The 22,975-nt window shown below is 37.3% G+C and overlaps 1 protein-coding gene across 5 annotated transcripts; it reads left to right on the forward strand.

Moving 5' to 3' along the window:
• Positions 1-9,440: 9,440 nt before the first annotated feature.
• Positions 9,441-21,661, forward strand: zgc:174877 (uncharacterized protein LOC570025 homolog). 5 transcript variants are annotated; one of them, XR_008806925.1, is made up of 6 exons: positions 9,441-10,694; positions 14,078-14,295; positions 14,408-14,605; positions 15,104-15,259; positions 20,971-21,321; positions 21,421-21,661. XR_008806925.1 is itself a non-coding variant. In XM_056249848.1 (5 exons), the coding sequence occupies exons 1-5, from the start codon at positions 9,577-9,579 to the stop codon at positions 20,991-20,993; spliced, it is 1,713 nt and encodes a 570-aa protein (XP_056105823.1). In that variant the 5' UTR covers positions 9,441-9,576; the 3' UTR covers positions 20,994-21,343. The 5 variants fall into 5 exon arrangements, 3 of the variants coding, with proteins under 3 accessions (XP_056105823.1, XP_056105825.1, XP_056105824.1); XR_008806926.1 differs by having other exon boundaries at positions 20,971-21,204; XM_056249848.1 differs by lacking the exon at positions 21,421-21,661 and having other exon boundaries at positions 20,971-21,343.
• The last annotated feature ends 1,314 nt before the right edge of the window (positions 21,662-22,975 follow it).

The following is a 22,975-nucleotide window of genomic DNA, read 5'->3' on the forward strand; positions in this document are numbered from 1 at the left end:
GTTGTTAAAATGAAACTGTGGTAAACAATTTAAGAACACTAGCGGTTCAATAACAATGTTCAATATAAACAAGAATCCGACTCTAATGCGACTGAGCGTGTTTCACATATAACTGTTGATAGTTAGATATAATTTATCTAACAATTGATATTTACGATATGTTTTCATAAAAAGAAGAACAATTATTAAGACATAAAACACAACGTCTGTTTTCTGGATCAGGCCTAAAAGACCTATGCCTACAGGTAAAAATACCGCTTATCAACGGTAATTCATTAGCTTAACCGTTGTTTAGCGACATACACAACATAACGATGTATCTATGACTGTGCTGTGAAATGGGCAATAGTTAGACGAGTTTGAAACGTAAAAGTTTTATGGGTAACAGCAATACTCATCTTTCATGTCGATGTTTCGTAGACGTAGCAGGTAGATGTTCTAAAAGAAATATCTCATGTAGAAATATCTGGTTCATGTTTTTCATAAATTCCTATGTTTGACGACGTTCGTAGACTATAGTTTTTGCAAACTGTACAAAAACAAAAAGAAACATGATGTCAATTACAAACATTCAAAACTGCTCACGAATGGCTTTTCGTATTTGTTTTAAATGGCTCACGCTGAATTTACTTTTTAGCAAGTTGACCTCTAGCATTTACTTTTGTGCAATTTTAATTTTAAACACCAAACTTTGTCTTAATGAATACGCCTCTCTCAGTGCAATAGTCAGATGCGATTCCGTTGTAATAGTTTACGTGTAAAACAGCATGCGCTTACTTTTCGTGTTAATACTTACTTGTAAGTAAGTAACTTAAGTAATACTTGCTTATATTAACAACACGTTAATACTTTGTGTGATTCCACATCGTAGATAGAGGGAAAGTTGCAATTTAGTCAAACATTCTCAAACAGAAATAGTTCAGAGTACAAACACTTAAATTATTAATGGTCATTTATTCCTATAAACACTGAATGTTGACGGCTCTCAAAGAAAAGTCTTCACCTAAAACAGACACACATTCAAAATGTGAACCAGTGTCGTCTGCTATCTGAATAGTAATAAAACCATAATTTGCGAACTTTTGTGTATTTATTATTATAAACGGTGCTTTTCTTAGTGATTTGGTCTGTTGAATCTTACATGGATGTTTTGGACGCGTGTGATTCCTGTATAAAGAATATGTTTTAAAGTTAGTCCATAGGCTAGAGTGTGGTACTGTGCATCGCCATGGTGTGACAAAATACACCCAAACATTTAAGCGTAACTATTTACACACATACTAAGCAGGAGAATATCTAATTGTTTGCACTATGCCTGAAACGTAGTAATCAACATGCGTTTCTGTAGGTCTGTCAAAAAGAAAAATCATCTGGTTTTAAACACTGCTTTTTCTTAAAAACATTGTGTCAGACGTATTTGGTAGCATGATTGCCTCGTTTAATCGTGTATTAAGTACATATTTATCAGGCTGATATTTGTAGAAAGTAAATTTATAAAAGAACCGGTTAATGGACTTGTGTCAGAACACAACAGGTATGAAGATATGTTTGGTTTTTTATTCTAACTTTAAAAGCTAGATTAATCTTTGAAAAGGTTAATACAGTATTTGATTTTTTGGTGGAAAATCTGGAAAACCACCTTACGCACGTTTTCGGCCATCCTTAATGCCGTCATTGTGAGCTGAACTGTTTGGAGTTTTGCAGCACATATTTCTTTTGCAAAAACATTGCATCAGACATATCATATATAATATTTTTTACTTTATACTTGCTAGGAAATTAATTGACATTGAACCTTTGTATAAATAAGAAAAGTATATTTTAAAAAGAAGTTTAAAGGAAAAAAGTACCAATTAATGACATTGTGTCAGAACACAGCAAACATGAAGAAGTGCTTTTACATTTTTGTTCAAACTTTAAAGTAAGATTACCCTTTGAAAAGTGTGATACAAATCGTATAAAGTATTTGGTTTTGGGGGGACCGTTGCAAACTAGTGTCATTAAACTTAATCTTTGGTTTTAAGGGGAATTAAATATTCTCAGGACCCCCATCAACCCCTGAAGTTATGACTTCTGAAGATCTCCCATGTGTAGATTCACTCGGTTGAAAAATGTAATTGTAAAATTGAAAGTTTTGTAATTTACACATCTGAAATTAAAGGTACAGTAGTTTTTTAAAAAGTATTTTAATAGCTAAAATCAATGTCTTTATTAATAAATATGATCTCATTGGTGTAAAATTAGCTCTGCCAAAGTTCTGACGGGTAAGTCCATGGTGGCCTCCATGTCGTTTCGCCATCTTGAAAAAACTATAATAGCGGAGAGGTACAAAAAGCACTAGGCTACCTCAACGCGTTTCTACAACACGTTTTCGTTCAGAGCCGGCTGACTGAAACCATCTGAAACGGACACAAGGAGGTCAGTGAGAGGCGCTTGTCACTCCCCCGGCAAATTTGAAAGACTGCACGGCACTTCATAATCCAATCCTCGTAGCCATAATAAAGCTTAAAAAAAATTTATTTAAAGTGAAACGTGTCCGGCAAATTCAAAACGAGGGTAAATATCGGGATAGCTTTTCCCAGGTGGATAGAGCTAATGAAGGAGAAGTTGCCTGCTTTCTTCTCGACAGGTAAGTCAATGTTACGGTCTAAATTACAAGCTTTTTCATTCCGTGGTTGTGTAATTCATTAAATAGGCAGCATAGCGGTAGAACGTGTATAGTTAAACTCGATGAAGTGCTATTGGATGACATGTCGTAGCCTCTTGGCACATAACGGTTACCGTAGTTGCAACACGCATTTGAAAAAGCGTGGCGCTAGAGAGCACTATTCGTTTGAATCGAGGAGGTCAAAGGGGCATGCTTTCTGCTATAGTCTCATCAGCTCTCCCCAAAGTCTGTTCATGCGGCCAACAGACAGCCTGTCGCATCGACAAATGATAACATTTGAAAATTCTACATATATTTTGAGTAGATAACCGATAGTATATTCTCAGTGAAGGGTTTCACCCTGCGTGCTTCCACAATGAATAAGGATAGTTTGAGAGATGCAAGAAAAGTAAATATGATATATCTTATACGTACAATAGGTCATAGCTACAGCAGAAAAAGTAAGATCATGCTTTGAATTAAGACGAGTAAAATTAAATATTAAATTAAATAAATACAAGACAAACTTTACTTATGCAGCGTCTCTGAAAATGTGTGGTGATTTTCTAAATGATACAACTTAATCTAAATAAGAGCAATGTAGAGTCCTGGGATTTCTTTTAAAACAAAAACATTGTGACAAACTTTGACAACATGTTTCATGTCGCATGCTATTTGAAATAAGATCTAAGACGCCAAAGGACAGTTCTTGATTTATAACATTTTTATTTGATTTTTTGAACAAACGATGTTTAGTAAAAATAATAGCTTTATGCAAATCATTTATATCATACAGAAGTCTTCTAAGAAGATAAATAGAAGATATGATTAAGATTTGATTTAGACAGTCTTTTAATTTTAAAAGATCTAATTTAAACTTTTAAGATTATACTTTTAAATGAATTTAATTTGAATAAACCTCTGAAAAGCAGACTAGCATTGCATACGCTGTGACATAATTGTGCCCCAGAGGCTCATCTGGCCTGTAACTCCTCCGTCTCTGTGCGGGTCTGAAGCTTCATCTCACCCAGTAGTTTATCACTGAAGGATCTGGGAGGGCTTTGTTTGTTTATCACAACTTAAACTATTTGCTTTTTGGCTTGTTTTTTATCATTGCATAGATCTAGATTCTACTACTTCTTCAGTTCTATGAAAATGTAAGGAGTTTTTTTATAATTATAGATATAATTTATATATATTTATAAATATATTAATTAAGATAAAACTATGTTTAATTTGTATGAATACATTTTAGTAGCATATGTGTTATTATTCATTGAGTTATATACTTTATTTATAATAATTTAATTTTAAAATAGAGATTTTATGGAGCCGCAAAACAGCTTAGAAATTATATTAAATTACTTATTTATTTTGAAAATGTAAAAATGCAGTTTTCAGGTGTACACGGTAGAATATGCTGATACAGTACAAAAATCATTATGGCTATATTAATAAAAATTATACTTTAGGTCACCGTTAAACAAAATCCTTACAGTAATCTTCTAAAAGATAAATAGAAGATACGAATGTATTAAAACTATAAAGAGTTCATTTAAACCATCTTTTCATTTTAAAATATTGAAACTTTTACGATTATGATTTGAAATAATCTTAGTACGAACAAAATTTTGGCTCTGGAAAGGTGTTTAGCAGACTAACATTACACGATGCACAGAGACTCATCTGCTCTGTCACCCTATATCCTGAAGCTAATGGGGGCTGGCCTGAGGCATCACAGATTCTAGATGTCTTCATTGGTGCTCTCGCACTAAAGATAGACCTATGTGGTGATTTTTGCACAGATACTACTTGAGGAATTATTGAACATTTCACACAATGTGTGAGATGACTTGTGAGAGCCCCAAATTTCAAAGTTCTTTACATGTACCCTGATAAATAAAAAATATAGTCAAGTTTTTCCACGATGTAGCATATTTGTTTTATGAATTAATTTAATTTAATTTAAAACATCTTGTATTTTTAAAAGATATAATTTAAACTTTTAATGATTATACTATGAAATAAGATTAACACTAATCGAACACATGCAATGTCTCGTTCTGACCGCTGAAAAGACACACACACACACACACACACACACACACACACACACACACACACACACAGACACACACACCCACACACACACACACACACACAGACAATGCATGCCTGTCAAGCGAGGGGGAGAGATAATTACTTGTGGGATCTTTTCAACTTTAAATGTATGGACATCTTAGGAACTACTTCATCAACCGGCTGAAAAAAGTAAGATGATTTTATTTTTGACACCCGTTCATAACCTGTATGTATTCTTCTAATCTATAAAACATGTCGGATGATTTTTATCTAAAATAATAACTTTAGTTATTTATTTAAAAAATGAACGATAAAAGCATTTTATTAATATACTTTTAAATGAAGAATGTTGTTCAACTTAAGTTAGTGTGAAATAATATATTTGTAAATTACTAGATGTAAATTTTAACCATTTCATTTATATAGAGCATGATGTTTTTCAACTTTAGTGTGAAATATATGATACATATTGTCCTCACTTAAGGGGTATCATGTAACACACACACACACACACACACACACACAGAGAAGCGTGCGTCCCGGGCCCCTGTGACTTAGAGAGGTCTAAAGTAATTTATTGCCGATGATATCACCCATTTCTTACACATACACACATAGACACACACACACACACACACACACACACACACACACACACACACACACACACACACACACACACACACACACACACCACTCTGGTCAAGCGTGGGGGAGAGAGAATCACTGGGGGACAACTTTAAACTCATCTTTTACATCTTTTGTAAACCATTCATATTGTATGGACATCTTAGGAACTACTTCTTCAACTCGGTGAAAAAGTAAGATGGTTTTATTTTGTGAACCGTTAGCAACCTGTATGTTTTCTTCTAATCTATAAAACATGCCGGATGATTTTTATCTAAAATAATTGGATCAGTACATTTAGTTAGTTATTTTACAATGAATGAGAAAAGCATTTTATTTATTTGTTTATCTAAAATAATTGGTTTGGTGTGAAATATTTGTAATTTCATTTATATCATTTGAAAGAACTGAATGGTTTCAACTCTAGCCAGTGTGAGATATTTTCTCACTGTCCCAGCAAGAGTGCAGGAATGGGGTGGCGTCTCACTTACTCACACACACACACACACGCACATACATAGAAGACCAAAAGGTGCTGGTCAGCCACAGACTCGCTGTGAGAGAGAAAACAATCTGGGATCTTTAAATGATTCAACATCTCGGGACAGCCGGGAAAGTAAGATGGTTTTATTTTTTGTCACCCGTTAGCAACCTGTATGTTTTCTTCTAATCTATAAAACATGCGGGGTGATTTTTTATCTAAAATAATTGGATCAGTACATTTAGTTATTTATTTTACAATGAATGAGAAAAGCATTTTATTTATTTTTTTATCTAAAATAATTGGATCAGTACATTTCAGTTATTTATTTTACAATGAAAGATAAAAGCATTTTATTAATATACTTTTAAAAGAGGAATGTTGTTCATTTAGCTAGTGGCTGATATTTTCTCACTTCCACAGTGTCTTCAGGAATGCGGAGGGTATCATGTAACACACCCACACACACACACACACACACACACAGATGCAGTGACCATGGCTGTCATGAAAAAAGGCCGGTGAGAGAGAGGGAGTCGGAGGAACATCTTTGGGGAACGTCTGATAAAGTAAGATGATTTTATTTATTGCACACCGCTTCAATGTTTTATTCTATAATACCTCCGGATCAAAGACAACTGTCAAAATAAATGATTATACACCCGCATCAAAGACAACTGGCATATCCAGATCAAACACAACTGTCAACTTGACGTATAATAGAAAGGGCAATAGGGCAAAGACAACTGTCAAAATAAATTATTATACACCCACATCAAAGACAGCCGGCATACCCCGGATCAAACACAACTGTCAACTTGATCGATCGATAGGTCAAAGGGTCATCCCTAGATCAAAGGGACCTCCGGAACACACTCCGGAAGGTCAAAGGTTAGCCCCGCCCACCTGTCAATCATAGGGTCATAAATCATCTTGACAGAAGCCGTATGGTATATCTACTTTCAACGATTGGAAGATATCTTTGTTAGCCTATATTATGATAATTATAAGTCGAGAAGTAAGAACATAAATGATGCAAGACCAGCAATTTTATTTAATGTCAAATAGCAGTCGTCAGATAATTTTCCTGCCAGTATTTTGCCATACAAAAACCTCACCGTTTTACTGACCATTTCAAAATATGCATGACAATGTGAAATCTGATTATGTGTGTATGACATCATGAAGCATGCAGAGAAACTGCAATTACAATGTAACATTTTTGGTCAGCATAATAATGTATGAGACTTCAATGCAGCTAATATGTCAACCTGTGGTAAAATATCTGCATCATTGAAGTGACTGTTTTATTCACCTGATGAGTTATGTAACTAACATAAGACTAAAGTATTTATATTATTTAGATGGAATATTTTAATATAACTTGCATTATATTTGAATATATCTTTAACACAAGAATAAACCCAGAGTTGTGCTACCCCCTTCCCCTCCTCTCCCCACCCCTCCCCACCCCACCGCCCATGTGTCATTCAGTAGATGTAGAGCTTAATAGTTGTGACATGACTATTAAATTAAATTAAGTTTGAATAAACCACATGAGATGGATCTTGGACTATCTTCTGTATTAACACAATTGTATTTCATTATATAAAATAACTGAATAAAAAAGCTGTTCAACGTACACCGGAGTATCTTGCAAATTTACTGGAGAATCTATAATTTTTTTTTATTTATTCATATGGGTATTTTTTATTAAACGTGTCCTTGCTATTATTTAGCAGCACCTGCCAGTGTCCTATCACGTAAGAGGAGTTGTCGCGTGGTACATGTTACTTTTCTCACCGATTGTCGAGATGGCCCAATCACAGTGATTACTGGATACATCTCTCTCTCTCTCCCTCCCTCTCTCCCCCCCCCCCCTCTCTCTCTCTCCCTCTCCCTCTCCCTCTCTCTCTCTCTCTCTCTCTCTCTCTCTCTCTCTCTCTCAAAACAATTATGTCCCCATTAAGAATTCAGAGTAGGCCTACTAAATTGAGACTTTCTGTTTGAAATCTATTCGAGTGATGTTAAGATCCGTGGCTGTAAGCTTTTTTAAATGAAAATGTAAAATAATAATAAAATAAAGATTTCAATGAGAAAATATAATGCCCTCATCTGTGACAACCCTATTTTTTCATCTCAGATTAAGTGAGTTAATGTCAAACACAAAGAGTTCCATTGTGACACCCGACCTCACTACTGGGGTGAGCTGTAACAGGCTGGGGAGAGATGTTACTGAGAGGTCATTTGCTGAAATAGATCCACACACAATCTAAATTTATTCAAGAATGTCATTGAAGAACAAAGAATAATTGGTTTTGAAAAAAGTGAACAATTCAAAGTAACAAAAAAACAATGTATTGTATTTCTTTAAGGATTTAGCACAAAAACAATAGCTGTTTGTGTGGCTACTGTATTCCTGTCACATAACAGTTCTTGTCACTATGTTGCCATCCACCTAAAAAAAAACGCTAAAAAATGCGCACAAATAATCGTATGTGCTCAATTGAGCTGGATAATGTTTTATAAAAAGAAGTGCATAAACTATGATGGAAACATATTTAGGCTACCACATAAATCCCTCAATGTGAAACAAAAAAACGATTCATATTATCATAATTATCATAAGAGGTTGGTAACTTTTTTTAATTTTAGCATATTTGAAGTTAGCGTGAATGCAAAGCATCAAATTAAACTAGAGAAATAGCTAGATTATGCAAGTCAAATAGGGGTAGTAATACAATGATTGATATGGAATCTTTTTCTCTCCTGAAAATCAGTTTTTTTGGTTACAAAATCTACAATGTTGCTCACAGTCACATGCCACTTCTCCTGTGAGATCAAAAAGGTGATTCTATGATATTGATGACATCACCATAGATATCTTCTGACTTGTCAAACTGACAGTGTAACAACTCTCCCTCTCACAAGTTAAAAATCCATTAGGCCTATTGCACATTTAAAGTAATATAATCTGATTACTTTTGACCTAACTCGTTTGCCACATTGATTTGAGATGGATAATCGTGTACCATACTGATATAAAAAAATACAAAGAGAAAGAAGAACATAAAGTGCATTATTACGTTACGTCAGGGTTAGTTTGTGAGTTTAATAAAAAGCTAATAATTAAATAAATCATAAACATACAATAAAAAAAATTTTTTTTAATAAAAACAATCAAAATAAAATTATAAAATATAAATTAAACTATAAAATATTGTATTTGTTTACTTGCATGCCATGTGACCATTAACCAACATCAGGGAACCATAAACTTAATTTGTATTATTATTTATTATTGACCTAACTTGTTTAAAATCTCAGTGGGTACTTGAAGTAAATATATTAGGTCAAAGTGGTTCAGCTGACAACAAATTACACCAAAATGTAATGTGTTTGAAAGACAAGCCTTCCAAAGTAATACATTAAATTACTCACTGAGTGATAATTCAAATAATAAATAATGTGTGTTCGTCAGGAGTTGATATGCAATGTTTCAATGTCGAGAAAACGACATTTCTGATTTCTGTAAATCCACTGATCAAATGCTGTGCCCAGTAAACAGCAGATGGCGCTGGGCTTCTGTGACTCTGCATCCGCCAGTATCGCAAAGAAGAAGAACAACAAAGAAATCCTGAAAACACTCGTGGATGTTTATGTATACAGGTCAGCAAGACGCTTAAAATAATGCTTCATTTGAGCTTTGTACGGGCATGGAAATGTTAGTTTGGATGGTATGTATGACCCCACGAACACCTTGAACATCTATGATATTGGAAGAAAGAAGAAACCAATTGAACCAACGGACCTTGTTCCCATGAATATAATGTTTGACCTAAAGTGTGAAAGCTCGTCAGGTGAAGAGGAAGAGACGGAAGGAGGAGAGGCTAGTTTAACAGCACAAGTATCCAGGTGTGCGAATGTAACATCAGCGGATTTAGACGAATTAGAACACAACCGAAACGAATCTAGTACCGTAAAGCAAACAATATGGGCAGTGAACTGTTTTAAAGCCTGGCTCCGTGAAAAGCAGTTGACAATCGACTTAAAAACCGCGGAGAAGTCGGAGCTCAACCCGGTGCTGCGCGAGTTTTATGGCTCTATTCGGACGAGCAAAGGAGAGTTGTACGGGATCAGCAGTTACGTCGGGCTCCGGGCTGGGTTAAATCGGTTCATCAACGAGCCTCCCATCAACCGTGCGTGGAATCTGATGCAGGACACCGAGTTCAGGTCCGCCAACAATGTTTTTAAAGGGGTTGTTAAGCAGATGCGACGCTCCGGTAGGGATATAACAGCACATTATCCGCCGATTTCACCTGAAGACAAGCACATGCTGAAACATTCTGCTGCACTGGACCCTGGCAACCCAAAAGGCTTATTAAATAAGGTGTGGTATGACATCCAGTTACATTTTGGACTCAGGGGTAAGGAGGGCAACCGACACCTGCAGCCAGACGCGTTTGCTTTGAACCGAGACCAAAACGGTTTCAAATACTTCACCATGACATTAAACGAGGACACGAAGAACCCGCAGGAAAGGGACAAGAAAAAACGCAAGGCTATGTTTGAAGAGCCTGGCAATCCGCTGTGTCCTGTTGCCTCTCTGGAGAAATATCTCAGCAAAATTCCAGCCGACGCAAAAGCGCTTTATCTACAGCCCAAAAGGATGTATGTGATCAGCGATGAGATCTGGTACACTGCGGTTCCTTTGGGAGTCAATTACCTGTCCCAAATGCTGCCCAAAATTTGCAAAGAGGCCGGGACGAGAACGACCTACACCAATCACAGTCTGAGGGTCACTTCAATTCAAAGACTGACCGAAACGAGGGAGATCATGGCGGTATGTTTGCACAGGTATGTTTAGCCAAAGTATTGACGCAAAACGTTAAAGGCAGGGTAGGCGATATGTTCCAGAAACATTTTTTTGTTAAGCTGGTTGAAAGTCTCTTCACATCCTTATCGCAACCACTAAGTTAAGTGGTCTAAATGTATTTTCTGTGGAAGACGTATGACCATTAAAAAGTTAGTCCAATCTATATGATAGCCTGTCAACATGTATTTCCATACTTCCGCGCACCTTGCTCGCGCAGACATCACACTTTAACAGCGGGTTTCATGCTATGCAGAGTTAGACAGACGTCAGTCAGCGAGCACCACAACCAAAACAGTAGCCGCCTTTACAGTTCCTCCTGAACCAAAACAACGAGCTTATGCTGCGTTCACAAAACTACTGTAATTAGGAAGAGATGGAAACCCGTGACCTCATACTCGGAGCGGTCAGTGACTCAAATTTTTGCGTTTCAATGGCAACACTATCAACGCCGAAATGAATCTGCATCCGTCAGGTGGTACAGGTCAGAGCTCTTTAAGTTGTTTGTTTATGTTATGTGCTTTGAGACATGAGGTAGTTTAATGACGTCTCGTGACTAGGGATGTAACGATTCACTCAACTTGCGATGCGATTCACGATACGATTTTCTCACATTAAAGGCTCGTACACACCGGGACGAATATCAGTGCGCGTTATTCGCCAGCGTTTTTTTCAATGCGTTTTTTGTGTTCACACCCAATCGATTTTCGCTGACGATGAGCCGAGTGAACATGCCAATTCATTCCCTGACATTAGATGGCATTTAATGTAAAAAATAAATAGTCCTATGTTGTAGTCGCTGTCGCGTTTGTCATATAGTTCTTTATGTTCAGAGTCAGACACCAACGAGACCAGCAGCTCTAGATTCATCTTGCCTTGCATCTTCCTCGTCATATTTCTCCTCGGCAGTGTAGACGCTACTTGGCGTATATCTTCTTCGCCGTTGCGTATGTGTGCTCGGCAAGACCGTTTTGTGTTTGAGCGCCCCCAAGTTGTGTTTTACTGTAACTTCAGAAGCTCCAGACATGTGAGTAAAAGCGCCAATCTCATTGGTCGGATAGTTTTTCGGTGTGCACACTCACATTGGCGCCCTTTGTTTAGTCACGAGGCGTTAAACGTCGGCGAATATCGCGCGCGAAATTCGTCCCGGTGTGAACAGGCCTTAAGGTTTAGGACAAATTAAAAAATGAAGTGTCCTTTTATTTCTCAGACAAAATGCTGCGCATTTCTTAATAAATTTGAAATATATTTTATGTAATAATAACACTAAATTGACATTTTAAAACGAATCCCCAAAAAAGTCCCTCCAAGGAGATCTTCCAATGCTGTTTTCTCAGGAGGAGGTTGTTTCAGCTCTGTCTGTTTCAGGAGGAGGAGGGACACTGGCACCTTCTTCACCCTCATCCTGCACAGAGGAATAGCAGAAATAAAGACTATAAAATCCCTACTAGTGACACTTTGCAGAATCTGCTGTATTCGTGCGTTCATGTGTTTTGAAGGACAAGTGGCTTTGGGATCTCATACTTTCAAAGCTAACTTGCTATTGCTAGCCACTCCAAAAATTGCATACCCTACCTTTAAAATTTCAAACAGAAGTTGGCCATTTCCAGGTTCCAAACTGTCACCAAATTTATATGTAAAGAATGGTTATATTTCGTATAACAAAGTTGGACCTTGAATGTCTCACTCTCCTGTTCTGTCTAGCTTTGGAATTATACAATTTGTTTATAAACTCTGTTGTTTAAAAGCAAAATCACATTCACAATTGTGCTTGTATACTGAAGGTGCCTTCACGCCATGTCGTAATTAACAGTAAAAGCCTTCTTAGCCTCGTAGAGCTTGTAATTACAATTTGTAAGCTGGGAATTTTCTGAGAGGTCCTACTTGTACCATGTGACTGCTGTACCACCTGACCACTGCAGATTAATTTCGGTGTAATAGAAACGCGTCATTTCAAGTCCGAGGACGTGAACTGCTCTGAGTAGAACGTTAACGTGTTGTCATCTCAAAATTACAGTAATTAAGGCATGAATATCAGAGTAAATCTTAAAAATGCTATTTAAATTGTTTTCAAAAGAAAAACATTTGTTTGTAAAACATTCTTTAGTAACTGGCTTTCAGAAATACCCTTGATGTTTACTAGATATGAAACGTTTTAGTTGTTTTAGTTTTGTTGTAATATTGCACTGCACACATCAATAACAGCTTAAACTTGTCAATGCTGGCAAATGATAAGCGGGATAATCCACGGCTGGCTGTGCATTAAACGATTTAAATGCACTCTGCTTCTCGTCAGGTGGTCTCCATTTCGTGCATTAAGTAAGGGATAATCCACGGCTAGCCATGCATTCATATAGTTTAATGGACAGACAGTTAGACATGGATTACCCCTTACTTAACTAATAACTAATCACATACAGCCGTTGGATAAAAACCATGATGAAATAAAGTAAATCAAAGCTAAATAGAAATATATTATACACACTCATCAGCCACTTCGTACACCTTTGCTAGTACCGGGTCGAACACATTGTCATGTTCAAGAAACCAGTTTGAGAAGATTTGAGCTTTGTGACATGGCGTGTTTATCCTGCTGGAAGTAGCCATCATCAGAAGATTAGTCCTCTGTGGTCATGTGCATGTGTATTACATGTTCAGTCTATAGGCGCGTAGTGTTTCTTTACCAAGTGACATCGCCAACTACTGGACTGGCAGCAGAATACATCGTTTTTAGTCATTTTCGTGGATCAGGGGATTGTTTTGACAAGGTTGTCGTCTGTACGTTTTTAGTACATCGCTGTCGTGTAAACATAACCTAAAGGTGATGAGACACAGGGCAACTTTTTTGAGCAATGTTGCCGTCAACGGGCAACCAGATGAGACACAGGGCCCACGACCGATCTAAATTATCTAGATAGAAATTTATTGCCCATTTTCAATGGGAAAGTGCCCAAGCAACAATTGCCCAGCAAGATTGCCCAGCAACATTGCTCAAAAAGTTGTTCTTTGTATCATCACCTTAAGATGTGTAGACTCTATAAGTGTGAGGAATTATTTATTACACCATATAACATTGAGTTATTCAAAGTTTTGTAAAACTTTTTTTGTTTTGTAAGACCAATCGTATATTCAGAGGTTACATTTCTTTACATTTAGAAACTGTCACATGAATGTTGGAAGCATATTGTCATCTTGAAAGTCCTTATTAGTCTTCATTGACTCAAATACTGTTTTGTAATATGGTATATATGAAATATCTGTGAATATCAGCAATGTAAATTAACAAGTAGTGTTTTAAGTAGGATAGGATTCAAATAATTTGAAAAGTGTAATTATGAGAGTGTTGTTTGATATTGTTCTCTTGCAGCGTTCCGGTTGAGATTAACACTCAGTGGCAGCAGGAATCTGCTCCGTTTTCCCCCAGCAGTGAGCTTGACTCCAGCTCAGCCAAACAGGAGAGTCCCGTGAGCAGCCACAGCTGGGTGAAACAGGAACCGGAGCCTGAAGTAGTCCAGTGGGAAAATATGAACTCGGAGGCCGCCACTGGTGCAGAGCAGGACAAATCTCTGAGCAGTGCTGTTGCTGGTATGATATTTTTTTTTTTTTTTTGAGAATCCATATCAATGAGCCCTTTAGCATCTCCACATTTCAATTATGGGACGTAGATTGAGTGAAAATACATGACTCTTTTTCTCAGCAGCGGACCCGAACCCGATGGAGGATTTACCCAGCGGTGTTAGGCTGACCATCACCAAACTTCAGTGTCTGCTGGAGAGCAAACAGGAGAGGATTGAAGCTCTGGAGAGACAGGTGCAGGACCTACAGGAGGATCGCAGGTTCCTCCGCTCTCAGATCGAGAACCTCACCGGCGCTCGCTTGGTTCCGGTGCCTGAAGGTGTGGTGGAAAGATGAGAAAAAAATCAAGATTTGGCCTTGTTCAAAACACTTTGCTCAAGAATGAAGAGAACTGCATTATAATAGATATGATATATGATAGATAATATATATATAATTTAATATTTTAAATTTCATGACATTGCATTTGGTTATAATTACTTTGTCACAGTATAGCATTTTACCACACACAAAATTACAAAAAAAGTATAACCAACATGACATGCAGTTTTCTTTAATGATCTACAAAACATTAAAATAATGTTCTTGCTAAATATAGCAAGTCAACAAATAACTGTAGTGTCTTTTTGACTGTCACTGTTCACATTAAGATTCCAGACTTCACTTTTTTAAATCTAAGATTTCACATAGTCATTTCATGTAAATGTATTTTCAGCTCAAATGATGAATGAATGAATTTTGCAGTTGATGTTCTATTTCCTGTTACACTTGCACTGGCTCATGTTCTCTTGTTTACTACCATTCTGGGTTCCTACAGCGAGCACGTCAGTGTTCTCAGCGCCCAGGTCACGTAAACGGCGGCGGAAGAGCTCGTCCAGCTCGTATGCCACTGATGAATCCAGCAGCTCCTCTTCATCTGAAGAGTCCAGCAGCGTCAGGAAAAAGAGACGCCACAAGAAGAAAGGGAAGAGAGGTACATGACAAGTTGCACTTTTACAGTAACTTGGCAAATGTTCTTCCAGTGTCATTTTTTTTTATATCTAGAATCTGGATTGTTCATAAATTCACCTTAGCCGTTAAGGTCCATTATGTTTGCACTATAGAGAGCATACATTTTTCTGTTTTTGCAGCGTTTTTTTATTTTTTTTTAAGTAATGTAGCCAATCCCAAACATATATGTTGATTTTTGTGAACGCAATGTAGGGCCCTATGAAATCCGTTTTATTTTTTCCCAAATTCCGTTTTATTTTTTCCCAAATTCCGTTTTTTCCGTTTAAATTTTTGGGAATTCATTTTTTTTTACCCTTTACTGTTATTTTAGTCATAAAAAGAGTGTGCTTTTAAAGTTAATGATTAAAATGTATACAAATAAAATAGGAATGACCTTAAATTACAGACATTTACTCAGTAGCCTTTTCAGGACAAATACTGCATGATGCAACATGACACTGCACTCTTCAAGTAACAACAAAATATGGTTATGAGCTTTAAACTGTCCAGTAAAATAAATTATATTAGTTTAAATAAAAGTCACACTCTGTCTCTCTCTCGCCCAGTGTCGCTCGCGGAGTTCGCTTCGCTTTTGTCCAGTCCGGCGCCTCATAGACAGACGCGGTGTGTGTGTGTGTGTGTGTGTGTGTGTGTGTGCGCGTGTGTGTATGTGAGAGAGACGCGTGAGTGTTAGAGAGACGAAACGGAATATGTGGCGGCCGGAGTTGATTTTGTGGCCGCGAATTAGTCTATGTGTGGGAAACACTGCATAAAAGTCACGTGCAAACTGCTCGGCTCGGTACTGAGGGCTTATAGCGTCGAGTTTCTTAACTTTTTCGCCGACGAAAGCAGAGTCGTGGAGAGCCGCTTCGCCATGCTTTCATTGTTTTGATGCCGTCATTGGAGCTGAAATGACGGGAGGGGTTGTGTCGCCCAGATTTGCTTCCCCCGGTCTGCATTTTCACCAGACATACGTTCTTCTCCCACACAAAAACAGAATTTCAATCCAAATATGTAAAATTCCACAAAATTCCGCGTTAACACTAGATTCCGCGTTAATTTGCCAATTCCGTAATTCCGTCCGCGATTCCGTAATCGCGGAAATCATAGGGCCCTAGCAATGGCCAATCAGAGGTGATTAAGTCAGAATCCACTCACCAGTCAAAACACCAGAGTTTTTGTTCAGTGCTGAGTTCTGCGCCCTCACGATTCCTCTCACTATTACAAATGTAGTATAGAGGCGATGTAAATAAATGACTCATTATGTAGTGTAGACAGCTTTATTGATTAATTAGTGACAGCTTTTTTTGGGATGTATAAATCACGCATGCAGTAGCCTATGCTTGCTTTTCTGTTAAAATTAAGTTGTTTGTGATGTTTTAATAACAAATAATTTATCGGGAGCGTCTGTTGAGTTGTGGCTAGGCGACACGTTTAACTATTATAGTATAATATAGTATATAGTATAACTATTTTACTGAAGTTTTATGAAAGTACTGAAATAATCGATGTATACTTTTACTTGCGGGTGGGAGCGGGACAAACATGAATGTTGCGGGTGGGAGCAGGAGAAAGTGAAGAAATTTTGCGGGACGGTACCACGCAGGCCTCTGTTAGAGTGCTTTTTTAATCCGATTTAAGTAGGACTTAATTGTATGTCATGTATTTAAAGCTGCAGTCAGTAACTTTTTTGTTTAAAATTTACAAAATGTATACAGGGTTCGTACAAGGTGCTTAAAGTGCTTGAAGTACTTGAATTTGACTTTTTGAAATTTAAGTCCTGGAAAACCCTTGAAAACAGCCATATTTTTGAAGAGGTACTTAAAAAGTGCTTGAATTATACCGAGCTCATGTAGTTCGTAAAAATGCTCCGATACCAATTACCGATAGATAGGCCTACCAGGCAGCGTGTGTATAGTAACGCATAGCTGTGGTGCGCGAGCTGATCATCAGAGAAAACCGCGCGCGCAGTGGATTGAGCGCGCAGCAGCAGACACGCGAGCTGGTCGAGCACATCTCTTTAAACAGACATCAGTGGAAGGTTTGTAGTTTAGTCGGATGTCAATGGCAAATAAAATAAAACAAGCATGTACTAGCTTATTATTAACGTTAACTGACGAGAGACAGCGCGGTTCTGTTGAATGCTCTTGATTGCTAAATTGTTCACTCAGCACGTGTTATTTGAATGACAACTAAATCAAGTAAAGTAAAACATGACCTGTTACCTGATTTATGTATAACGAGTGATTCCCTACATTATTACTGGACCTTTGCAGTCAATAAGTTTCATGAACGCAAACATCCAAAGCGCGCACCCGGAAACCAGCGTTTCAGCGCGCGGATCCTGAATTGAATTGTCTTTCACGTCTTGTGCTTGTGCGGAGGAATTCACACAAAATGATGTAAAAATGTCCATATTTGCGAGTATCCTAGTAAACAAAGTCAGGTATATCAAGTGAACGTAGCCATGCGGTCCGTGCGATCGGTCTTAAAGGGGCAGCACTTCAATAAACCCACTGCTGTTTTAATGTTAATCAAACAATGAATGGAAAAATTACTCACTGCTCTTGACTAAATAGTCTACCCTTTTCAACTTTCAAAAAGATCCATCTATATTTAATTTATACAGTAATTTGTAGCCTTTCTTTGTTCTGTTGTATTTATTTGTAAGTTGATTATTCGTTCTTATTTTGTTGCTGACTGCTTAGCTTTTAATAATGTTTTAAATTCACATTAATTAGGCTGGCAGTTTTTATTGTATCAAAATTGGATTCAATAATTTATATTTCACTGGTGTCTAAACATTTGTACCACTGACCCAATTCTCAGCACTGACATTTCTGGAGCTGCTCTAGTCTAAATATGTGCTGTGCTATTCAATGAAATATAAAATATGATAGAGCAGTAGAATGTACAGTAACAAAAGCTCATACAATGCATTTTAGCAGGCTTATTTAAGCATGCAAATAATTGAAAGAAATATATATTTGATGAACAAATTAAGCCAACTAATATGATTATTACTAATACATTTAAAAATTACAAATGCAGTGAAAATTCAGGGATCGGTTACAGTATCGGTATCTCGTTCTGCAAAAAGTGGTATCGGTCCATCCCTAATTCAAAATATTGTGATTTTTTTTGTTGTTGTTGAAAAAATACAATTGTTTCACGCTAAATCAACGCTGCAGCCCGTCTGCGATATAGAGCTATTTCTCTATATCTCGGGGGGGGGGGGGGGGGCATTGAATATCCTTTCAATGGTTAAGGCGATTTCCCATGCCTGACAGCGCTGGTCAATGGATTCACATCTCTGAATTGAAACATCAATAAGTACAAATAATAATCAAGATATTGTTTGATAAGTGCCGATTGAAGTCCTTGAAATCAAAAAAAGTAGTGCTTGAAAAGTCCTTGAAAGTCCTGGAATTTCATTTGACAGAGTCTGTATGAACCCTGTGTATATAATAAGCGAGTATTATATCATGAATCCATTTTTAAAACTGTGTTTTTGTCTTATCTGAATCACTACAGTACACCTATAGTAAGTGTTTATATTGGGACTATTTTAGATTGGTTCGGGTCGTACCACAGCGGAGTAGCCCGCATGACTCGTCATAGACATCAACGGAGAGAAGAGGCTCTGGCTACAATGTTCTTCCGCAAGACGCATGCAGTTCTGCTTATTTACTGTTAGAGCGCCAAAAGTTACGGACTGCAGCTTTATATTTGTAATTACACATTTATTAGCATGTTAAAAATATGTTAATTTTAAATGTAATGTCAAATAACAAACTACAAATTATAATCAAGTACTATACATGCGATTTAGTATGTTAGTCAACACATCAAAATAAGTGTATTTTGTGTGTACACTTCAAAGATTAGTAAAATATAATGATTTAAAAAAAAAAAAAGTATACTCATAAAAGTGTACACTTAAGTGACCCTTTATTTCATTATTATACCACGGCCTGTTTAAATACTCGATTCTGATTGGCTGGAAGGTGTGCAGTAAAGCCGTTTAATGCACAGGTAGTTCCAGTCAGTTTGATTACAGTTCGAAATTAATCCGCTACGATAAACTTTGGTAAACAGAGTTACACTTGCAAAAGAGTGTGAGAGAGAGACACATATGAAAACGTTAGGTAGGCTCAGAGCCATAGAGAGGAAGAGTTGCAACGCTCTTTGATCGCTCGCGATGGCTGTCACGTGGTTCATGTAAGCCCCAATAGTTCCAAAACATACTCGGGCTGTCATGTTCTTCTATGGGACAGACAGCAGCGATTGCATTATTGACCGGTAAATATAAAATAAAACACACACCCAATGTCATTTATGCATTTGGAGAGGCAGGGTGACAACGAAATAGCCTATTACTGTATATTACTTAGATATGTTTTAGGCTTTTTTTTTTTTTTAAGGAAAAGACAGAGCTAGATAAGATCGAAGACGACAAAGATGAGGTCAATACGAAAAAGACAACTAAATGGGCAGTTAACACTTTCAGTCACTTGTTGCGCCAAAGACAGAACAATTGTGATTTCGAGACCTACTCTGCTTTTTTTTTAAATGAGACATTTCAGGAGTTTTATGCCTCTGTTCAGTCTACTGCTGGACGCGAATACAGTGTTGCAAGTTTGATGCGTCTCAGAGCAGGTATAAACCGTCACATTACAAAATACAACATCATAAGGGATAAAGACTTCAAGTCAAGCAATGCCGTCTTTAAATCAGTTTTAAAGCGCTACAGGAAAAATGGAAAAGACACCAGCGTTCATCATCCGCGTAAGAAAAGTTTGGTTTGACATACAGCTAATTCATTTAAATAAATGACATGATTAGTTCAAATAAAGCTTGCCTTGTCACTGTCAGTGTTGCCTATCATTCATAAATAATTTTAATAAATCCATGAATCATGAAGTTAGCTATAGGCCTATGCTTAAGCAACGAGGGGACTGTAGACTTTAAAGAAGAGACGCTCATAGGTAACTCGCGCACGCATCTCTCTCTCTCTCTTTCTTCTCTTTCAGTTCTCTGTCTCTCTCTTTTAATAATGAATTTAAATAAATGTGATAATTCATTCAAATAAAAGCAATCCGATGGCTCTACTTTATTTAAAGCGGACGGAGTTCCAGAACTAACGAGCCGTAACTTAAGAAAATAACCATCATTTTTACACGTCTGTTAAAAAATTACATTGTAAACATCAGTTACAGCTTTAACTTCTTATTAACTTGGCAAATAACCGAGGTATAAGCGGGAATCATCCACGGCTAGCCATGCATTAAAGGATTTTAATACATGGCTAGCCGTGGATTATCCCTTACATATTATATTATCTGCAATGACAGTTTTTATTTTTAAATATAGCCTACTACAAAATATGTACACTACAAGTGTACTTCACTTTATCCACAAGGGATGGCATTTATCGAAGTTCGGGTTTTAACAGTAAATGCATGTAATAGTGAACATTTGTTAAAACAAAAGGTTGCTTCAACTATTTCAAGGTGAAATGAGTAATATTAGTTAACTACATGTACTTACTATAGGGCTTGGACTAGGGTTTTTGTTTAGGTTTAGTTGCATGTAACTATGCATAATTCATAGTTATTACCATAGTAACTGCATGTAACATTTTAACAAAAGGTCAAATTTGATTTGAGCTGTATTTCAATTTCTTCTCAACAGTGTATGTTTCCCAGTGTGACTAGGTCTTGATCTGCCTTCATCAAGAAGAAGAGTATGAGTTGGGCTTTTCCGTCCGTCCGTCCGGGACAATTTTTACGAGTGAGCCTCCATGTGCCCAGGAGTACAGTGGGCTATACTGTAAAAGGACCTTATTTGGGCCCTCCATCTTCTGGCCTGGGACAGCGCTGTCCCCATCCCGACCCTCGTGGCAGAACTGCTGCTGGTTTCTAACAGGTCTGTTCCTCTGGTGGGTCAGGCCTTGTGAGGAAACACCCTCAGCGTCTCTGCAGAGCTGTTCAGTTTGTAATTCTACAACCCGGAAAGGACTCAAGATTTCTGAGCCTTGATCTAGTGGGTTTTGATTTATGAGTACATTTGCTTTTAAAATGCAAGTTGCTATTAGTAACATAGTAACTCACATTCTTCTTATGCTACTCTGAAAACCATTAGGATAACCCTAAGATAACCTAAGTCTTCCGGGTCGGCCTACGACATCACAACTGAACAGCTGTTTTGTGATGACGAAGCCCTCAGAAGAAGGATGGAGCGGATGAAGGCTTCTACCTAGGACTGCTGAACAAACGAGCATTCTCCGTGTTTGGACACTAGAGGGCGCTCTGAGACTATTGCAAAGTGAAAATGAGAGGCTCTGGAGCCTGGAAGGAAATAAAAGTAGTGGGTGACATTAAAACATGTGTTATGCATAATCACTAGTTGTATCATATGAATTACCGTGCGTACGTCTCATAGATTATCCAGTCCACTCGGGCACAGATTTGGTGTGTATGTAAGCATTGCTTGCATATTGTGTCCGTTATTTGTTTTCTTCTTCACATAAACTCTGGCAAGGTTGTATTCTCTAACAATTCCATCACATGTTCCTTTATGTCAGGGTAATTTAAATCTGGCCCTCGTGGTCCACTGTCCTGCAGAGTTTAGCTCCAACCCGAATCAAACACACCTGATCAGTACCTGCAGGATTACTACAACATTGCAGGCTTGTGAGTGATCATAGATCAGGTTTGGAGCTGATCTATCTATGCTCTATGATCACTGCTTGTGGTTTATTTTCATTCTACGGTTTTGAAATGTCTGCAGTTGTTTTACAATTAAAGGTGCTGCAAGTGATTTTTAGCCATTGTGCTCTCTTAAACCAGGGATATTTGAACAATTTTGATGTCGCTGACCTTTAAATATGTTCTCCTTTCCTTCCTAATTGTGTATATATTTAAATGTTTAAAGAACCATTTATACAGTAGAATACTGTTAGAAATGTGTACAATATTATCTGGAAAATATATAACTTGAGGAGAAACAAAATAAAGCAAAGATATAGGACACCCCAGTTTGAAACCTCCAACTGAAACCACATGCTCTCTATAACACAACCTCCAAAAAATGTTTCAACTTAATGTCTAACACCAAATGCCCAAAATAACTGACAGGAAGAAAGGTTATTTGATTGCAGAAAAGGGACATTTTATGCAAATAAAGTAGTCTTCACTCATACCTTTGCATACCTTTAAATTCTTTTTTATTTTGAGCTGTTGCTCTTGTTACTTATTTCAAGTACACACATATAGAACTCATATAAAGATATTGCTTTGTCTATGTGCCTATTTTCTTATTTCCCCCATCTACTACAAGAGACTACTATACACTCTTATTTTGTCATTGATTTCTGGCTATCTGGAAGTATGTCCGTCCAGAGAGTTTTAATTTTTTTCTTGCTTGCAAAAAGGCACGTGCGACTGAGGTCACATGTTGCAAATATCAGATACTAAATCTTTAGAGAAGTATTGCATATCCTGTTACCGACCCGGTCATACTTAAAGATGAACCACTTTTTTTGCCCTTGAACAGTTCGTTTTGACCATAGACAGTAAAAGAGGTTTTGACGACGCTGGAAGGGACGTCCGACTCATTTCAGCGAATCGGTTCATATGAACAGTTCGTTTCAAAGAACCTGACAGTTCGGAGATTCTTTTTACGTAATTACGTCATC

This window comes from Rhinichthys klamathensis, unplaced genomic scaffold, assembly GCF_029890125.1.
Source record: "Rhinichthys klamathensis goyatoka isolate OS25496 unplaced genomic scaffold, OSU_Roscu_1.1 h1tg000064l_1, whole genome shotgun sequence".
Lineage (NCBI taxonomy): Eukaryota > Metazoa > Chordata > Actinopteri > Cypriniformes > Leuciscidae > Rhinichthys > Rhinichthys klamathensis.

What these genes read in the sequence shown, in the direction of transcription:
- zgc:174877 (XM_056249848.1), top strand. Translation starts at nt 9,577, where the DNA reads ATGTATGACCCCACGAACACCTTGAACATCTATGATATTGGAAGAAAG. An exon ending in ATGGCGGTATGTTTGCACAG is followed by an intron (nt 10,695 to 14,077) that starts GTATGTTTAGCC and finishes GTTCTCTTGCAG; the next exon opens with CGTTCCGGTTGAGATTAACA. An exon ending in TCTGAGCAGTGCTGTTGCTG is followed by an intron (nt 14,296 to 14,407) that starts GTATGATATTTT and finishes TCTTTTTCTCAG; the next exon opens with CAGCGGACCCGAACCCGATG.